The 14,107-nt window shown below is 37.1% G+C and overlaps 1 protein-coding gene across 1 annotated transcript in view; it reads left to right on the plus strand.

Moving 5' to 3' along the window:
- Positions 1-14,107, plus strand: part of DNM3 (dynamin 3) — a 179,175-nt gene that overhangs the window by 17,662 nt on the left and 147,406 nt on the right. The window contains 4 exon segments of the mRNA XM_065842415.2: positions 7,814-7,963; positions 9,777-9,980; positions 10,533-10,631; positions 11,742-11,902. Of these exon segments, the coding sequence (XP_065698487.2) occupies positions 7,814-7,963; positions 9,777-9,980; positions 10,533-10,631; positions 11,742-11,902 (614 nt within the window).

The raw sequence follows: 14,107 nt of genomic DNA on the forward strand, positions 1-14,107 counted from the left end.
AAAATGCAGGCTTTAATTATTTTGTTACTTTAAACTTTGTTCTGTTGTTGGTTTTGGTGGTGAAATTCCAAATAACTTTATCTTTTAAGCCACCTTGATCTTTCTGAACTAATTTTAAAAGGAGAAAATAAAGAAAACTGCTTAAAGCAGCACAGTGTTCTTTTACAGGAAGCAGATGCTGGACTGATATATGTCAAGTCCATAATTATCCAAAATGTTATAGAAAGTAATAGGAGGTCTGTATCAGGTTCTTGCTGCTGTGGCAAGCTTAACTGGTCTCTAATCCTAGGATCTTTCTTGACTCTTTTAAAAGTAACTATTCCTTATCTTATGGTATTCCTTGGGAGGGGGCACTTTCCTATATGCTGTAACATAGGCATGCAGAAATGACTGCATGATATTTTAGCAACATTTTGGAAGTGGCTGAGTATCTTTTGGAATGTGAATTTGGTTGACAGAAGAGCTTAAAGCTTCATTTAACTTTGAGTTGCTGCACTAAGGGATAAAGACTGGTAGGTAAGGCTTTTGTACATACCCAAGTAAGGAAACTGTGACCACTTACTATTAGGGTTGGACATGTTGTAGAAGTGTGCATCAGGATTTGGTTGTGAGAAGATCTGACACATCTGAGTAAAGAGCTGGTCTCTTTATGTTCTTTAAAAATGCAAATATGCAAGGAATAACATGAGACAATTAAATACAAATTAATCTCATGAGATGAGGAGAGTTGTTTTTTTAATAATTTTGTTTACTTCATATTTTTAAAAAAATTCTGTGTAATTAGTACAAAGCTATTTTGTAGTGACCTGTTGACCTTCTTTAATCGCTAACATTATTTGGTGGGAACAATATAATTCCTAAATCAATTTATGCCGTTTGCACTTCCACATCCATGCAAATACTACACTCTGCTGAAATCTTGGAGGCAAAGACAAAGGTTTTAATTAAATATGACAACTGACAAGTCAGTCTTTAGTAGTTGTGACTGTTTTCCTCTGAGTTTGATAATGTGAGAAATACCTGGTAGTGAAGAATAAATCAAAATATGGCCTTGGGCAATTCCACAGCATTGGGAATGTCTGGTGTCAAGTGAAACAAGACTCTTGTACCTTCATTGTTACTAGTCTCTGAAGGAGCTCAGAGAAAAGATTAGTTTTGGAAAAAAATAGTCTCATCTGGGAAGATGCAATTCAGTGAGTTTTTTAGAAGGCACAGGTGTGGGCAGGGTGCTGTTAACTGGCAGACTGGCTGATGGTGAACTTCAAGTTTTACAAGGCAGGCAAGACAGCTGTGATAAATGAACTTAGCCATTCTGAAGTTGCACATGGGAGGAATTCCACCTACTCTTTTCCTGGGTGAAAAGTTGTATCTGAAGGCAGTTAATTTTGTGAGAGTCAGATGTCCAAATCAGGCAACAAACATGCTGGTTCTTTCAGTATTTGACTGCTGCTGTGAAGGACACAGGAATCTCATCCATTCTCACCAGACAGTGTTTGTTTTAAAAGCTAAACCATTGTGATATTTCATCAGATTCCAATGAGTGAAGAGTGCTGGTGCCTCACTTTCTTACTCATGATTCCTTTTCAGGAGGAGAACTGTGTTACGTATTCCTGTAGTTGTGCTCTTGGAAGGGTGTTTCCCTGTGTGTCTTTAGGATGTAAGTGTTGACACAAAGCATGTGACAAGAATTCCAAGGCTGCATGAATTTTCAGTAGTCTTGGAGCAATATAACTGAATTCTACATAAGGTACATTAGTTCCACTTTAACTCTTAATCTTCTCACTGCAAGTTTTGCCAGTAAACATGCTAACCTGTACTGATTTGTCATGTGTTACCATGATTTCTTAAAAGAGGACTAGCGAGCTGATGGGTTTTTCTTTCTTTGAGTTGGTATGCCTTAATTTATATGTTCAAATCTATTTCTTAAACGTTCTAAGTAAGATTAAATACTTTTTGTAGGGGTTAGCTGGTATTTTTAAATGGTGCTGCTGAGTAAGCTTTGGGAAAGTGTGACTTGAAATACCTTTGAAGGTCTTGGTTGGTGTGTTGGTGTGGTTTTTGTTGTTGTTTTCATTTATTTAGAGTGTGTGTGTGTGTTTTTGTTGTTATGTTGTGTTTTTTTTTCTTCCCCTGTTGCCATACATTTTGTATAACTTGAGGCAATCTGTTCTTCCTCTTACTATGCTTTCTCTTGCCTGTGAAAGTGGAATAATTATCTAGATTTCTTGAGACTAAGTAGTATATTTTTTAGACAGCAGTGACAAAAAATGTACTCAGGTTTTGGGTAAAGAGTTTGTTGTAGGTTTTCTGTTTGTTAAAAGTACATTGTTATATAAATACTGTTATTTGTTATTTACATGTTAAAATACCTTGGCTCTAGGAGGCTTATTTTCCTCATTGTGATAACTATTTTTTGCAGGAATTTCAGATTTGCTTCATGGTCGGTTCTTTAGTTTCTTTGCTAAAAAAGTGGCAGATTAACAGGTTTTTAAAATAATTTTTCAGGTGGACATTTTTAGATGAATGAGCCATATATACAATACCCACATTTGTTTCAGTTCTGTTAATCAGAACACTAAGTGGAAAGTAAATCACCATGAAGTTCAAAAGACATTCTGGCTTTCTTTTTTTCTGAAGTCTTGCAGATGCTTTCTTCTATTGAAGTTGCTGAGCTTTAATGCAAGTATCTTTTGTTGTGAGACTGCTCCTCAAGCATACCCATCTTTTGTTGCCATCTGGTGGCAAAAACAATCCTCTAACATAAAACTGGAAAAAAAAAAAATTAGATTGGTTATTTCAGCTAGCACAAATGGTCTTCCAGACTTCATCAGCAGGAAAGCATTTGAAGGCCTCGGAGGACAAAAGCTAGAAAGGCGCCACAGTGCCAATAGTAGGGGAAAGACTGGGCACTTTGTGTGGAGCAAAGGAAGACAGTGGATGCCTTCTCTGGATCCCACTCTCTGGCAACCACTCAGTCAGATGCTGGACAGGGGTGCTGTACACACCAGTAAAGAGGTGTGACATCACCATGGGGAAGAGGCTGTAGTGACTGGTGACCCCTTCCTGAGAGAGGGAAAGACTTACCACCCAAATAGGACTGGTGTGCTGGAAGAGGGATAGTGCTGCCACTCTGAAACCTGAGTTTAAGCTGTTGGTGTAAGGTTGCAGAGACTACAAATCTTACTTTGCAACTGCAGATCTTGCTTGCCTCTGTATGTGTACTAGTAACAGTAACCCAAGCTGATCAGCGGTGACTGCTGAAATCTGTCAGCATGGGTGTAAGGGGTCAAAAACAGTTCTCCCATCAGGACCCTCAGATGTGGTATGGGCTTCAGCTCATGTTGGGACTAATGGATCATACCCACAAATACTTAGTTTCATTGTTGGTTTCGCCTGGAAGGTTTTATTTCCTTGATCAGGAAACAGATTTTGAGTTGATGCTCCAGTGACATCAGGAAAGATGGAAATCCTCTTATTGAAAGACAGGAGAGGCTCTATATTTGGCTGCCTTCAAAAAGATCATAAGGAAAAGTGAGAGAAAAATCAGTTAAAGTTCACTTTTAGGAAAATGTAATTTGTAATTAGTTATTAACAAGCAATCGGAAAGGTGCTTGAGATGAATAGCACCTGACACAGATTCATCAAGGATGAACGTCATACAGTTCTAATTTATTTTTTTATTACAAGGTAGGAGGCATGTAAATAAAGGTGTGGTAGGTGTCTCTTATCTTGGGTACAGTAAGGGTTTTTAAATGATCTTACATGGTTTTTTTTTAATATCTCAGGAAACATGGTCTCGAAAATACTCCTATAAGATAGATGCAAAATTGTTTACCTTACAAGGTGGAAGGGACATCCCTCCAGGTCCTGTTCAGTATTTTGTGTTGCTCATAGGATGACAGAACAGAGTGTGTTTATAAAGTTTGTATTTGGTAAACATAAATAAGACTGAAATCACAGAGTTATATTTATTCCACAAGCACAAATTTTCAAGCATGTGAAAGACTTATAATGAAAAGAGGACTTTTCCTCTTCTTGTACGAGTGTCCACCCTTATAATTAACCATTTCACAGGTTCCTAAGAGCATGACCTGCTATTTAATGCTAGTTACTTTAATCTGATCTATACCGTTTTTATTCTCTTCTGCTACAACGTTCTTGTTACCCTTTGCACTGGCAGGATTTTTTGGTTTTTTCTTCAGGAAATACCAGGGTACTTCTAGTTCTTCAAGGTGTGCTAATTGAAGGTTAGCAGTGGAATGCTCGAGTTTTGAATATTTTATCTTCAGCATGTTAGCAAAGCTACAGAAATGGAGAATTAGAAGAGGGATTATAGATTGGGTAAAACAATAAGAGGTTTTGATATTGCCTATCTTTTTAATGAAGATCTACTGAATGATTTGCTAAGGTCTAAACAGATTCATTTAACTGCATTTACTTTGTTCAGAACAAACTGATCCATCATCAAAGAAAAGGTACTTTAACTTGTGATGTGTATTTGCATGTCTTTAAATCACTTTCTTGAAATAATTCTCTTGGAAAGCATTCCAGGGTTTTGTGGAATGCTTTGTTGAAGCTAACAAGGCTTTTGTTGCTTGGGTGATATCTCCCTAGGGGACTGGAAGATAGAAGGTGCAGTAATAGAAGGTATTTCTGCGTTGCTATGTGTATTTAAGTTGTTTGCTACAGGCCTGTAATTTAATGAGCCACCTTTTTGGCAAACTTGAAGCTGGAGACATAACTTTTGAGTATGCTAGGCTGGATACTACCACAGACTTGGAACAACTCTGCTCGAAATCAGGTGGGGAAGAATTCTGAATCCTGTTGTCTCATCTTGGTAAATTCCTGGCCTCTAGTAACAGGTTATTCTGTATAAGGTAAAGTCTGTGGGCTTTGTCAGATTTTGAAGGGTCTTGGGTTCAGCCTCGTGTGGATCAAGGATGTTTTCTGAAACATCTCTCATGTATTTCTAAGGGCTGTTTCATGTCTCATCACATGGTTAACCTAACTCTGCTCTCTTTAGCTTAGAGACAGATTTATGAAAGGTTTCAAGTGTGTATGTAATTTAAATTGTTTGAAAACAGCAATGACTATTTATTGTTAATAACAATACAATGTTATGCTAGATTAAATAATAAAAGCATAGAGAGAAATAACTTACAGGAAAAAATGAGGAGCATTTTCAAAAAAATGTTATCCCTTAACACTTGTTTGGGTGATTTGTCTAATTTAATAAAAACTGAAGAGAGTAATAATCACTTATCATGACATTTGTGGTTGGATGCACTGAAGAGAACTATGCTATGGTAGCTTTTCATTCTACGTTATCCAAGGTGCTTTGAATGAGTCTGGGGAAAAAAAAGGATCCTATGTGCAAGACAATGTTTTGATTTTTTAGTTATTTTTTCTTTTTCTTAGCATAACTTCAGTTTTATACAGAAAATACCTGTCTGAAAACTAGATACTAGGCAAGATCACTTTTTCTTGTCTCGCTTCATGTCCATTCACACAAAAATGTAAATAAAGTGTTTCCCTGGTATTCTTCTGTGTATGAAAGCTGCAAACTGAAGATTGCATTAAAGCATGTGCTTATGCAGTCTGGCTGAAGGCATCGTTGCCAAGGACAGAATAAGGGCTGAAAGCAGTAAAACAAAGCACTGCTTGTTCATTTGAATTTTTATTCCGTAGGCTGTATGTGGCACCACAGGTTATGAACCATTGTAAAGTCTATTCCTTCAGAACTAGTGGGACCACAGATGTCACTGGGAGGAATGAGCTACTAATAAATATTAACACAGCTGAAAAGTAGCAAACATTTCCATTTGAATTACCTTGAAGCCATTTCAGTTAGAGGCTCTTTCTGCTACTGAGTGTTAAGTGGAACAAAGAAAAGATTTTTCACTGTCATCTGAGTCAGTCAACTGATAACAGCTAGGCAACAAGTATTAATTACTGAATCTTGAAATATTTTTTCTGAGAAAATCTGATAAACCACTGGGGGGAAAAAAAAAGGTAATTAAGAAGAATACGTTTTATTTTGTAGCAGTGCATGAAGAACTGGGACAAAATAAGAGCCACGTGCCAGCTCTCTTTTTCAGTACATATTTTCCAACTTTGAGTTAACAAATTTTACAAATGTAAATTCTCAAACGTGCTAGAACAACTGAGATATTTTATTTTGTGCACCACATTATCTTTCACCTTGAAATATTTGAATATTCCTTGCTTTTTTAAACAGTTGACAATGAAACATGCAAATCCCCCCGTCATTGTCATGATGCTGCTAGAGCTAAAAAGGAATGTAAGGTATTCTGGAATTCTTAAATTGTCAAAAGTAAGACAGAGATTCTTGTTATGTGCTCCCTTATTTTTAGAATAAGAAATGTGCTACTTTTATTTTAACAAGGGAGGGTTTCCCTGTCCCTCAAGCTTTGAATCTGAAGGGATTATGGTATTATAGTGCAGAAAAGTTGGTGTTTGTTGTTTTCCACTCTTCTCCTTTTTTAGTTTTCCCTTTGCTTTAACTATTGTTACAATTTCATGTGTAGTCTTGACTATTTGTTTTTTTTAACAGCTCTGTTGACAATAGTAATGAAGTGACTGTTGGGAAACTGATTTCAGTACTGATACATAAGGCTCTCTATTAGTCTATATTCTTGGATCAGTTCTCCTGAGCTACTGTTCTTTCTTTGAGTACCAAGCAAGCTCTTTGCCCTGATGTTTGAGGTCTTTTTTAGGAAAGAAACACCTAAATGGAACTTTGAGATCAGGCCTTGATTGCGGGATGAAATAAACATGCACAATTCTGTCTGGCCTTTCTGCAGTCCTACTGGTTAGACCTTGAGGAGATACGATGTGAGCTTATGTCTGTGATTACTGTTTATGTCATTGTACCTGATAACAGCCTTGTTATGTGAGATAAACTTTTGTGTTCTGTTTTGCCCTATTTGAAGGAAGAAGCTCCAGTTTTAAAATCTTGAGCTGTGCTTTTGGTTATGCAGCTCTAAGGAAGGAAATTCAGAAGGATACAGTAATTAGCATCAGTATTTGGACTCAAGGGCCAAAACAGGGACCTAGTGTCAGGTTTGTGTGTAACGAATTAGACTGTTATCTATCCCTGATTGCTGGTTGTTGCCATTTTAAGATAAGAGAGCAACTTGTATGATATTGAAGACTTAGGAATTCATTGTGTTCTACTGCAACAAAATCACAGCTATATCAAGAAAAGCTTTTATAAGCTTCTTAAGCATGGCTTGTATTTAGACCACAAGAAGTCTTTAGGAAATGAGGAGTTGTGTTTTAAAAATTTTACAGTGTTTTTAAGTGATCTTATTTTCATGACAAACTTGTAAAAATGCACAGAATTCCTTTGTTAAAATCATATGTGACATGGGCTCTTAGATTTTTGAAAACAAGTGCTAGTAATCTTTCATGATACAGAACTTGAATTACTTTTCTAACAGGCAAATGAAATCAGATGAACACTCAGAATCTGATTCACAATCTGTTCCTTATTCCATTAATGTAAACGGTACCTATTTGAATATTTCAGGTTGTTCCAGATGACATGCTAGAGATAAAAGCAGTAAATCATATCCAGTCAGCTTGACTTTTTAACTAACCCTTTCTTGTTGTAGGCTGCTTTTCATCTGTGCAATCATACTTCTAGCATGTGCTCACGTGTAGTGCTTTCCTGATATCCACGATGACATCCTTTTGTGCGTACACGTCTGGAGAATACTAGGGGCTCGAAAGTGGGTGTCCAAGTCTACAAGCCTGTGAAATACAGAGTTTCTATTAATATTTTTAACAGAATATGCTGAATTTCTGCACTGCAAAGGGAGGAAATTTACGGATTTTGATGAAGTTCGTCAAGAAATTGAAGTAGAAACAGATAGAATAACAGGAGTGAACAAAGGCATTTCTTCAATTCCTATTAATTTAAGAATATATTCGCCACATGGTAGGTAAAATCATTCTGCTTTATATTTCTGTCATGTAATGCATTTTTTATGTCTGTCTGTCTCCTTTTGTAAATGTTCTCATTGCTTGAACAGAAGTCTTTTGGGATGAAAAACTTCTGAGATGAGTTGAACCAAAAGTGGATATATCTCTGGAAGAATTCTCAGCCTTTCCTGTGTTAGGAAACCACTCTGTGTTGGAGAGCAGTTGCCACTAGAGCTAGGCAGAATGCAGACTCTCTGTCTCATTGAATATCCTCATGATTTAAAAATATTCTCATTCTGAATCAGGGTGAAAAGAATCTCCCCTGTATGACATACATCTTTAGTTAGTAGCTCACCATTTGTAAAGACAAATAATAGGACGTGAGAGACTTAGTGGCAAAATTTTTTTGCCACCTTTCAGATGGATTCCCTGATTAGGGATCTAGAAAACCATTAAGTCTCCTGGCCCTATTGGATGTTTATTGTTTGCTGTCATTAGAAATACACGTAGACAACAATGGTGTTTGAAGCTGCTTTCTGTTGTAGACCCCCAGGATAGATCAAAGTTAATTCGTCTGGTTGCCATCTGCCTATTTAATGAAGGCAATCTAGAGAAAATGTTTTGCATTGAATCTGTCCTGGATACAGGAGAAAAGTGGTATGTTTGGTTGAAGCACTTTATTTTTCCAGCCACCTCATCTGATGCTTTCATTGTGAATCAAAGGACAGAAAGATTAAAATTAGAGGAGAGGTAATTAAAGAGATGCTGAACCTCCTTTTGATATTCCGTAAGCAGCCTTGGCTCTAAACATATGCCCCAGAGCCCCTCTCTGCTATACAGATGTGACATAACCAACTGGAGAGGAGCTGGACTAAATGCCCTGCCTCAGAGCTTGTTTGTTGAATGTGCTGAGTCCAAGAGAAAGTGCAAATTTCCTACTTAATGCTCTTACTGTGTTTTATTAGGATCAGTCTTCTAGTTCAGCCACTATTGTATGAATTAGCCAGACCTAAAATCTATTTCTGGTGTTTCATTTCTAGGAATAGCATGTTTCTTGTTTGTCTAAGAGGTGTCCTGTTAGCCCAGTACTGGCTGAGCAAGTTAAAATGCTTCTAGTTGGCACTATGGCCTGTACTGGGGAAATTACACCAGAGGAAACAGGCTTTCTTAAGTGATAAACTCTTTCACATTTCTTTCATTTATTTAAAAAAAACCAAACAAAACAAAACAACAAAACCAAAACAACGCCAAGATCAAAACAAAAGCATACCCACGTACCCCTTAACAACAATTTTACTATGTAAGTTAGGCTAGCTGTTGAGGTTTTTTGGCAATTTCTTAATTGGAGATAGAGTTTAAAGCGTGGTCTGAGAAAGACTGTAGTTAAACAACAACAGCAACAACGACAGCAAGACCCAACAACAGCAACGAACAAGTCTAAAACCTGTTTCGAGTTGATTCGAAAGTTGCAATGAGAATGGTGTGTTGTCTGTGCTTCTGTTTGGTGGAAAAAGCTCAGAAAGCCATATTCATTTGTCTAAGAGCCTTCAAGGATATTCAGTATAAGTATAATCCTCCTATGCCAGTTGTAATATTAAAAATATTAAATAGCACCAATAAATCCAGAGATGAAAGACCAACAAGGAAACAAATGTATTTTCCAGATTGTCAGGCATTTTGTTTGAAACATTGACAACATTTATATACCTATAAAGGCAATTACGTGGGGGTTTATGTGACTAAAATTTGTCTGCAGCTTTAGATGTGTAGACCTCTTGAAATATGTCTGGCACACTAAACAATTTTATGCTCCTGTGTTTTCCGTATAGTATTAAGCCTGACTCTCATTGATTTGCCGGGAATCACTAAAGTGCCAGTAGGTGATCAGCCTCCAGATATCGAGCAACAGATCAGAGACATGATAATGCAGTTCATTGCCCGAGAAAACTGCCTGATACTGGCCGTGACTCCAGCTAACACTGATCTGGCCAACTCAGATGCACTGAAGTTAGCTAAGGAAGTGGACCCTCAAGGTAAGCATGAGTGAACATAACCAGTTTTTGTTCGCAAGTGCAATAACATAACTGGAAGTAATAGGCCAACTCCTGTCTGAAATACAAATTCTAATATATTTATATGTTCAGTCTCACATAGGCTTTAATATCTAAAATAACCGTTAGCTCAGTATGATCCAGGTAATGATGCTGTAAATGTATTTTTAAAATTTGGTCACTAACTCTTATAAGCAAGTGGGGTAATGCCTATCTAGAAATTTTTGCAGTACCTAGCAAAAATGGACCTTGGTGCTGATGGGATTTCGGGATACACATGATAAATTTGGTACAGTCATATAATAAGCATGCTTAGCCTTGTTAAAGAGATTTGAGGAATGTCTTTCAATACTGGCAATGATGACCCCTTCTTTACCACATATGCCATAGCAGTTGTGGCTGGTATTGTGTGACACATGATTTGAGAATGTCACATACCAATTACAATTATTATGTAATTGTAAGATGTAATTTGTTTTCCTGAATATAAATGATTCTTCACTATCTTTTTCCTCTTGTCTTCACCCTCATCAGGCCTTAGGACCATTGGTGTGATCACAAAATTGGATCTGATGGATGAAGGAACAGATGCAAGAGAAATTCTAGAAAACAAACTACTTCCTCTTCGTAGAGGTGAGAATGTTGCCTATATTCTTTGCAATCCAGAAGGTGTTTTGGGTAAGGATGGTGATGGGGAGTTCTGAGGGTAAATCAAAAGTTATGGGGTTATAAGGAAGAAATTTTTTAAAGTGTGGATGATAAAACAGTAGAACAGATTGCCCAGAGAGGTGGTAGATGCTTCATCCCTGGGAACACTCAAGGCCAGGCTGGATGAGGCTCTGAGCAACTTGTTTTGGTTGAAGATGTCCCTGCTCATTGCAGGGGGTTTGGACTTGATGAGCTTTGAAGGGTCCCTTCCAACCCAAACCATTGTATGATTCTGTGATGTTCAGCAAACAAAAAGGGGCTCTACTAAAAATATACTGTAAGTAATTTTTTTTTGTTTTGTTTTTTTGTTTTTTTGTTCTGGACCTGGGAGATATACTACATGTTCCAGAGGAAACAAGAAATGACAGTTTAAGTTGTTGGCCAATTTTATTTTCTGTGCCAGATTGCTGTCCCTTACAACAAAGGATTTTTTTTTTTCTTTTTACATATGATAGAAGCAAGCACCAGAGCTGTGGTAATCTCACTGTAAACCAAATTTTGACCCCTTTCAGAAATTTTCCATGTGATTGTTCTGGCAGCTACGATCACGGTCACTCATACTTTTAACCATATAAAGAATTTTGATTTTAGTTATAATTTACTGATGAGACCGCCATCTTTTCCATTATATGAATGTGGAAAACAGTTTAGGAGCATGTTAGTCCAGCAAATGAGAATAAATTTTCCTGTATTTTATCATATCATTTGCCTGTGCAGACCTGTGCCTGTGATTTGATTTTGTTTTGAGACTTTTTTTGTTTGTTAATTTTTGGAAGTGCTTTCTTTGGGGTACACCAAAGTTTCGGATATTTGTGTATTTGAAAAGGCGATTTAAAAGGAAGTGTATATGTTATATATAAACAGGATGGACAATTTAGACACTGTTAAGGTCATTACAGTGCTTGTAAACAATACCTGAAATGCCTAATTGGGAAAGTTTTGTTCGAACCATGGCAGTCTGTTTGTACGTAATGTGAATTCAGTAGTTCAGGCAGCAGCTCCATTGACCTACCCATTGTGTTTTTGTTGTTTTAGGTTATATTGGTGTCATAAACAGAAGCCAGAAAGACATTGAGGGGAAGAAGGACATAAAGGCAGCTCTTCTAGCAGAAAGGAAATTCTTTCTTTCCCACCCTGCATACAGACACATGGCAGATCGAATGGGTACACCATATCTCCAGAAAGTTCTAAACCAGGTAAAACCTGATATCTTTGTGGTGAAAGGAGGCTTTTATAATGATAGGACCAATATAACATCTTTATTGAAATGAATGTTGGTCAGTGAACCTCATTTATTCTTTCCTGCTTTTGACCTTTTTAATATTCACAATGTAATAAACAAAGCTGGATATTACATGTAGCATACAAAAACTTACTGTGAGATATTGTTCCTGATTTTTACTGACAGTTCTGCACTCTCCTGTTCTCTTGAATACTGAATATGAACATAGAAAATAAGATTCAGCGACCTTGTTGGAAGAATACCATCCTATTCCTTAATTATCACATTTCTTCTAGTTTAACAGGATTTTTAGAATCCAAATTTAGAAATTAGAGGGGAGAAAAAGAGACATTTTGAGAAATCATGTATACTGAGGGTTCACTGTATGGCTATACTTTAATCTCAAAATCTACACTTCATTGCAGTTTTTAATAGAAACAGTGTACTGTATGCTAATGATATAAATGACAAATACAGTAATTGGAACACTTTTGTTTACACGACCTTTATTTTTGCCCCAATCTTTGGTTCACTTCTGAGTCCATGCCAAACTGTATCAGATCACAGCTTCCTTCAGCAGGAAATAGAGGGCTGTTTTCCAGTTACCTGGAGCAGAAACCAATAGCTTACTGTCCTAATGAAGACACTGCCTACATCAAACTTGGAGGAGTATGTAATTCTCTTTACATTTTCTGTCTTTGGGTATTACTCTCACACCAACATCCCTTAGCTTGAATAGCATGTGACCCTAATGATCAGGCATCCCAGCAAGTTCGAAGAGGGAAGGATCATTTCATGTCTGCCTCTCTAAAATTACTGGTGATGCCATGATTTTTTTTTTTTTTTAAACTTAGTTTGTCAGCTGACCGGTGTTCTTGGCATTTCAGCAAGTCAAACTGGATAGTGTTTTTTTCAGTTCACTGTCAAATTGCAGCCTTTGGTCTGGAATGGACAAAGACTAGGTCAGTCTGGCTTTGTCCATTTTGGACAGCAGATAGAATCAGCAGAAAAGTTAGTAAGGAAGAAAACAACATGGCTGGCCTGCTCAGTTTCTTGCTAAGGGGACTTTGCAGCTGTAACTAACTTGACAGCCAGGTTTATGGCATGCTCTGGACTCATTCAAGAAGAGTGCTAATGCCATTTATTTGTGCCTCAGAACCAAAGTCTTCAGCAGGATGCAAGAACTCGTTTGTATCCTACAGTTTCATCTGTGTTTAGGATGTTTTCTCTCTTTTTATGTCTTGAAAGTCTAATCCATGTATCTTAGTTGTGAGACTGAGGCCTGAGCCACATACACCTTTGTACTGTCTTATCTGTCCTGACCTGCATTACTTTATGTACTATTAACTTTTTTTGTGAGCTGCTTCATAAATTTACCTGTTTCAGTGTGACAAAGGCCTTCTGTTACTACTACTGTGTGTAGAATATTATATATATGGGAAGATCTATTTAAGTTTCATCCCCAAGATATTAAACACCTATCAGTGTTTGTAGTTTCAGGTAATATTTCAGTTTCTCTGTATCCACACGGTGGTGCTCCAGGGAAGCTCCAGCTTTTGCTTTTGTGCCTGTTGGGTCTGCTGAACAACTTTTGTGTTTACATATTTTACTACATGACTTTCTTAACTTATAGCTTGTCTGACTGGGGTTAGGAAGAGAGTTTGTAGCATAGTGCAAGAATTCTGCTTTAGTTTTAATCAAGGAATGGGTACAATGCATGAGAGTACTTTTAGTTGTATTTTCAGAAATGAAAACTGATAGTCCTGAGTGATAAAAGCTTTTTCAGCCAAAAATCAAGTGTTTAAAAAATGTGAAGTTCTATAATCGTTAATATCTCTTCCCTTTATATTATACTTTGTACAAGGGAGCAGAAATCACGTGGAGATGACTTTTCCCAATGGTGAGGAGTGCCAAGTAGATACTCTGTATGTCTGTACTTCCCTGCATCTCTGTTCTCAATGGGCTGTGGATGCTCAGAAACTCTTCCTTGTCTCATATTGCCTTGTGGCTGTACAGTAAAGGAGTCATTGTGCTGAACAAAGTATATAGGGAATTGGGAAGCTCCCTGAGGACAACGAGCAAAGTGGGAGTGGTGTCATGAGTACCAAGTGATGAGAGATTGTTTCAAATCAAATATGTAATGTGTATAAGTTTTTTGTGTGTAACTAAACAAATATGT

The sequence above is a fragment of the Patagioenas fasciata genome, chromosome 6 (genome assembly GCF_037038585.1).
Source record: "Patagioenas fasciata isolate bPatFas1 chromosome 6, bPatFas1.hap1, whole genome shotgun sequence".
Lineage (NCBI taxonomy): Eukaryota > Metazoa > Chordata > Aves > Columbiformes > Columbidae > Patagioenas > Patagioenas fasciata.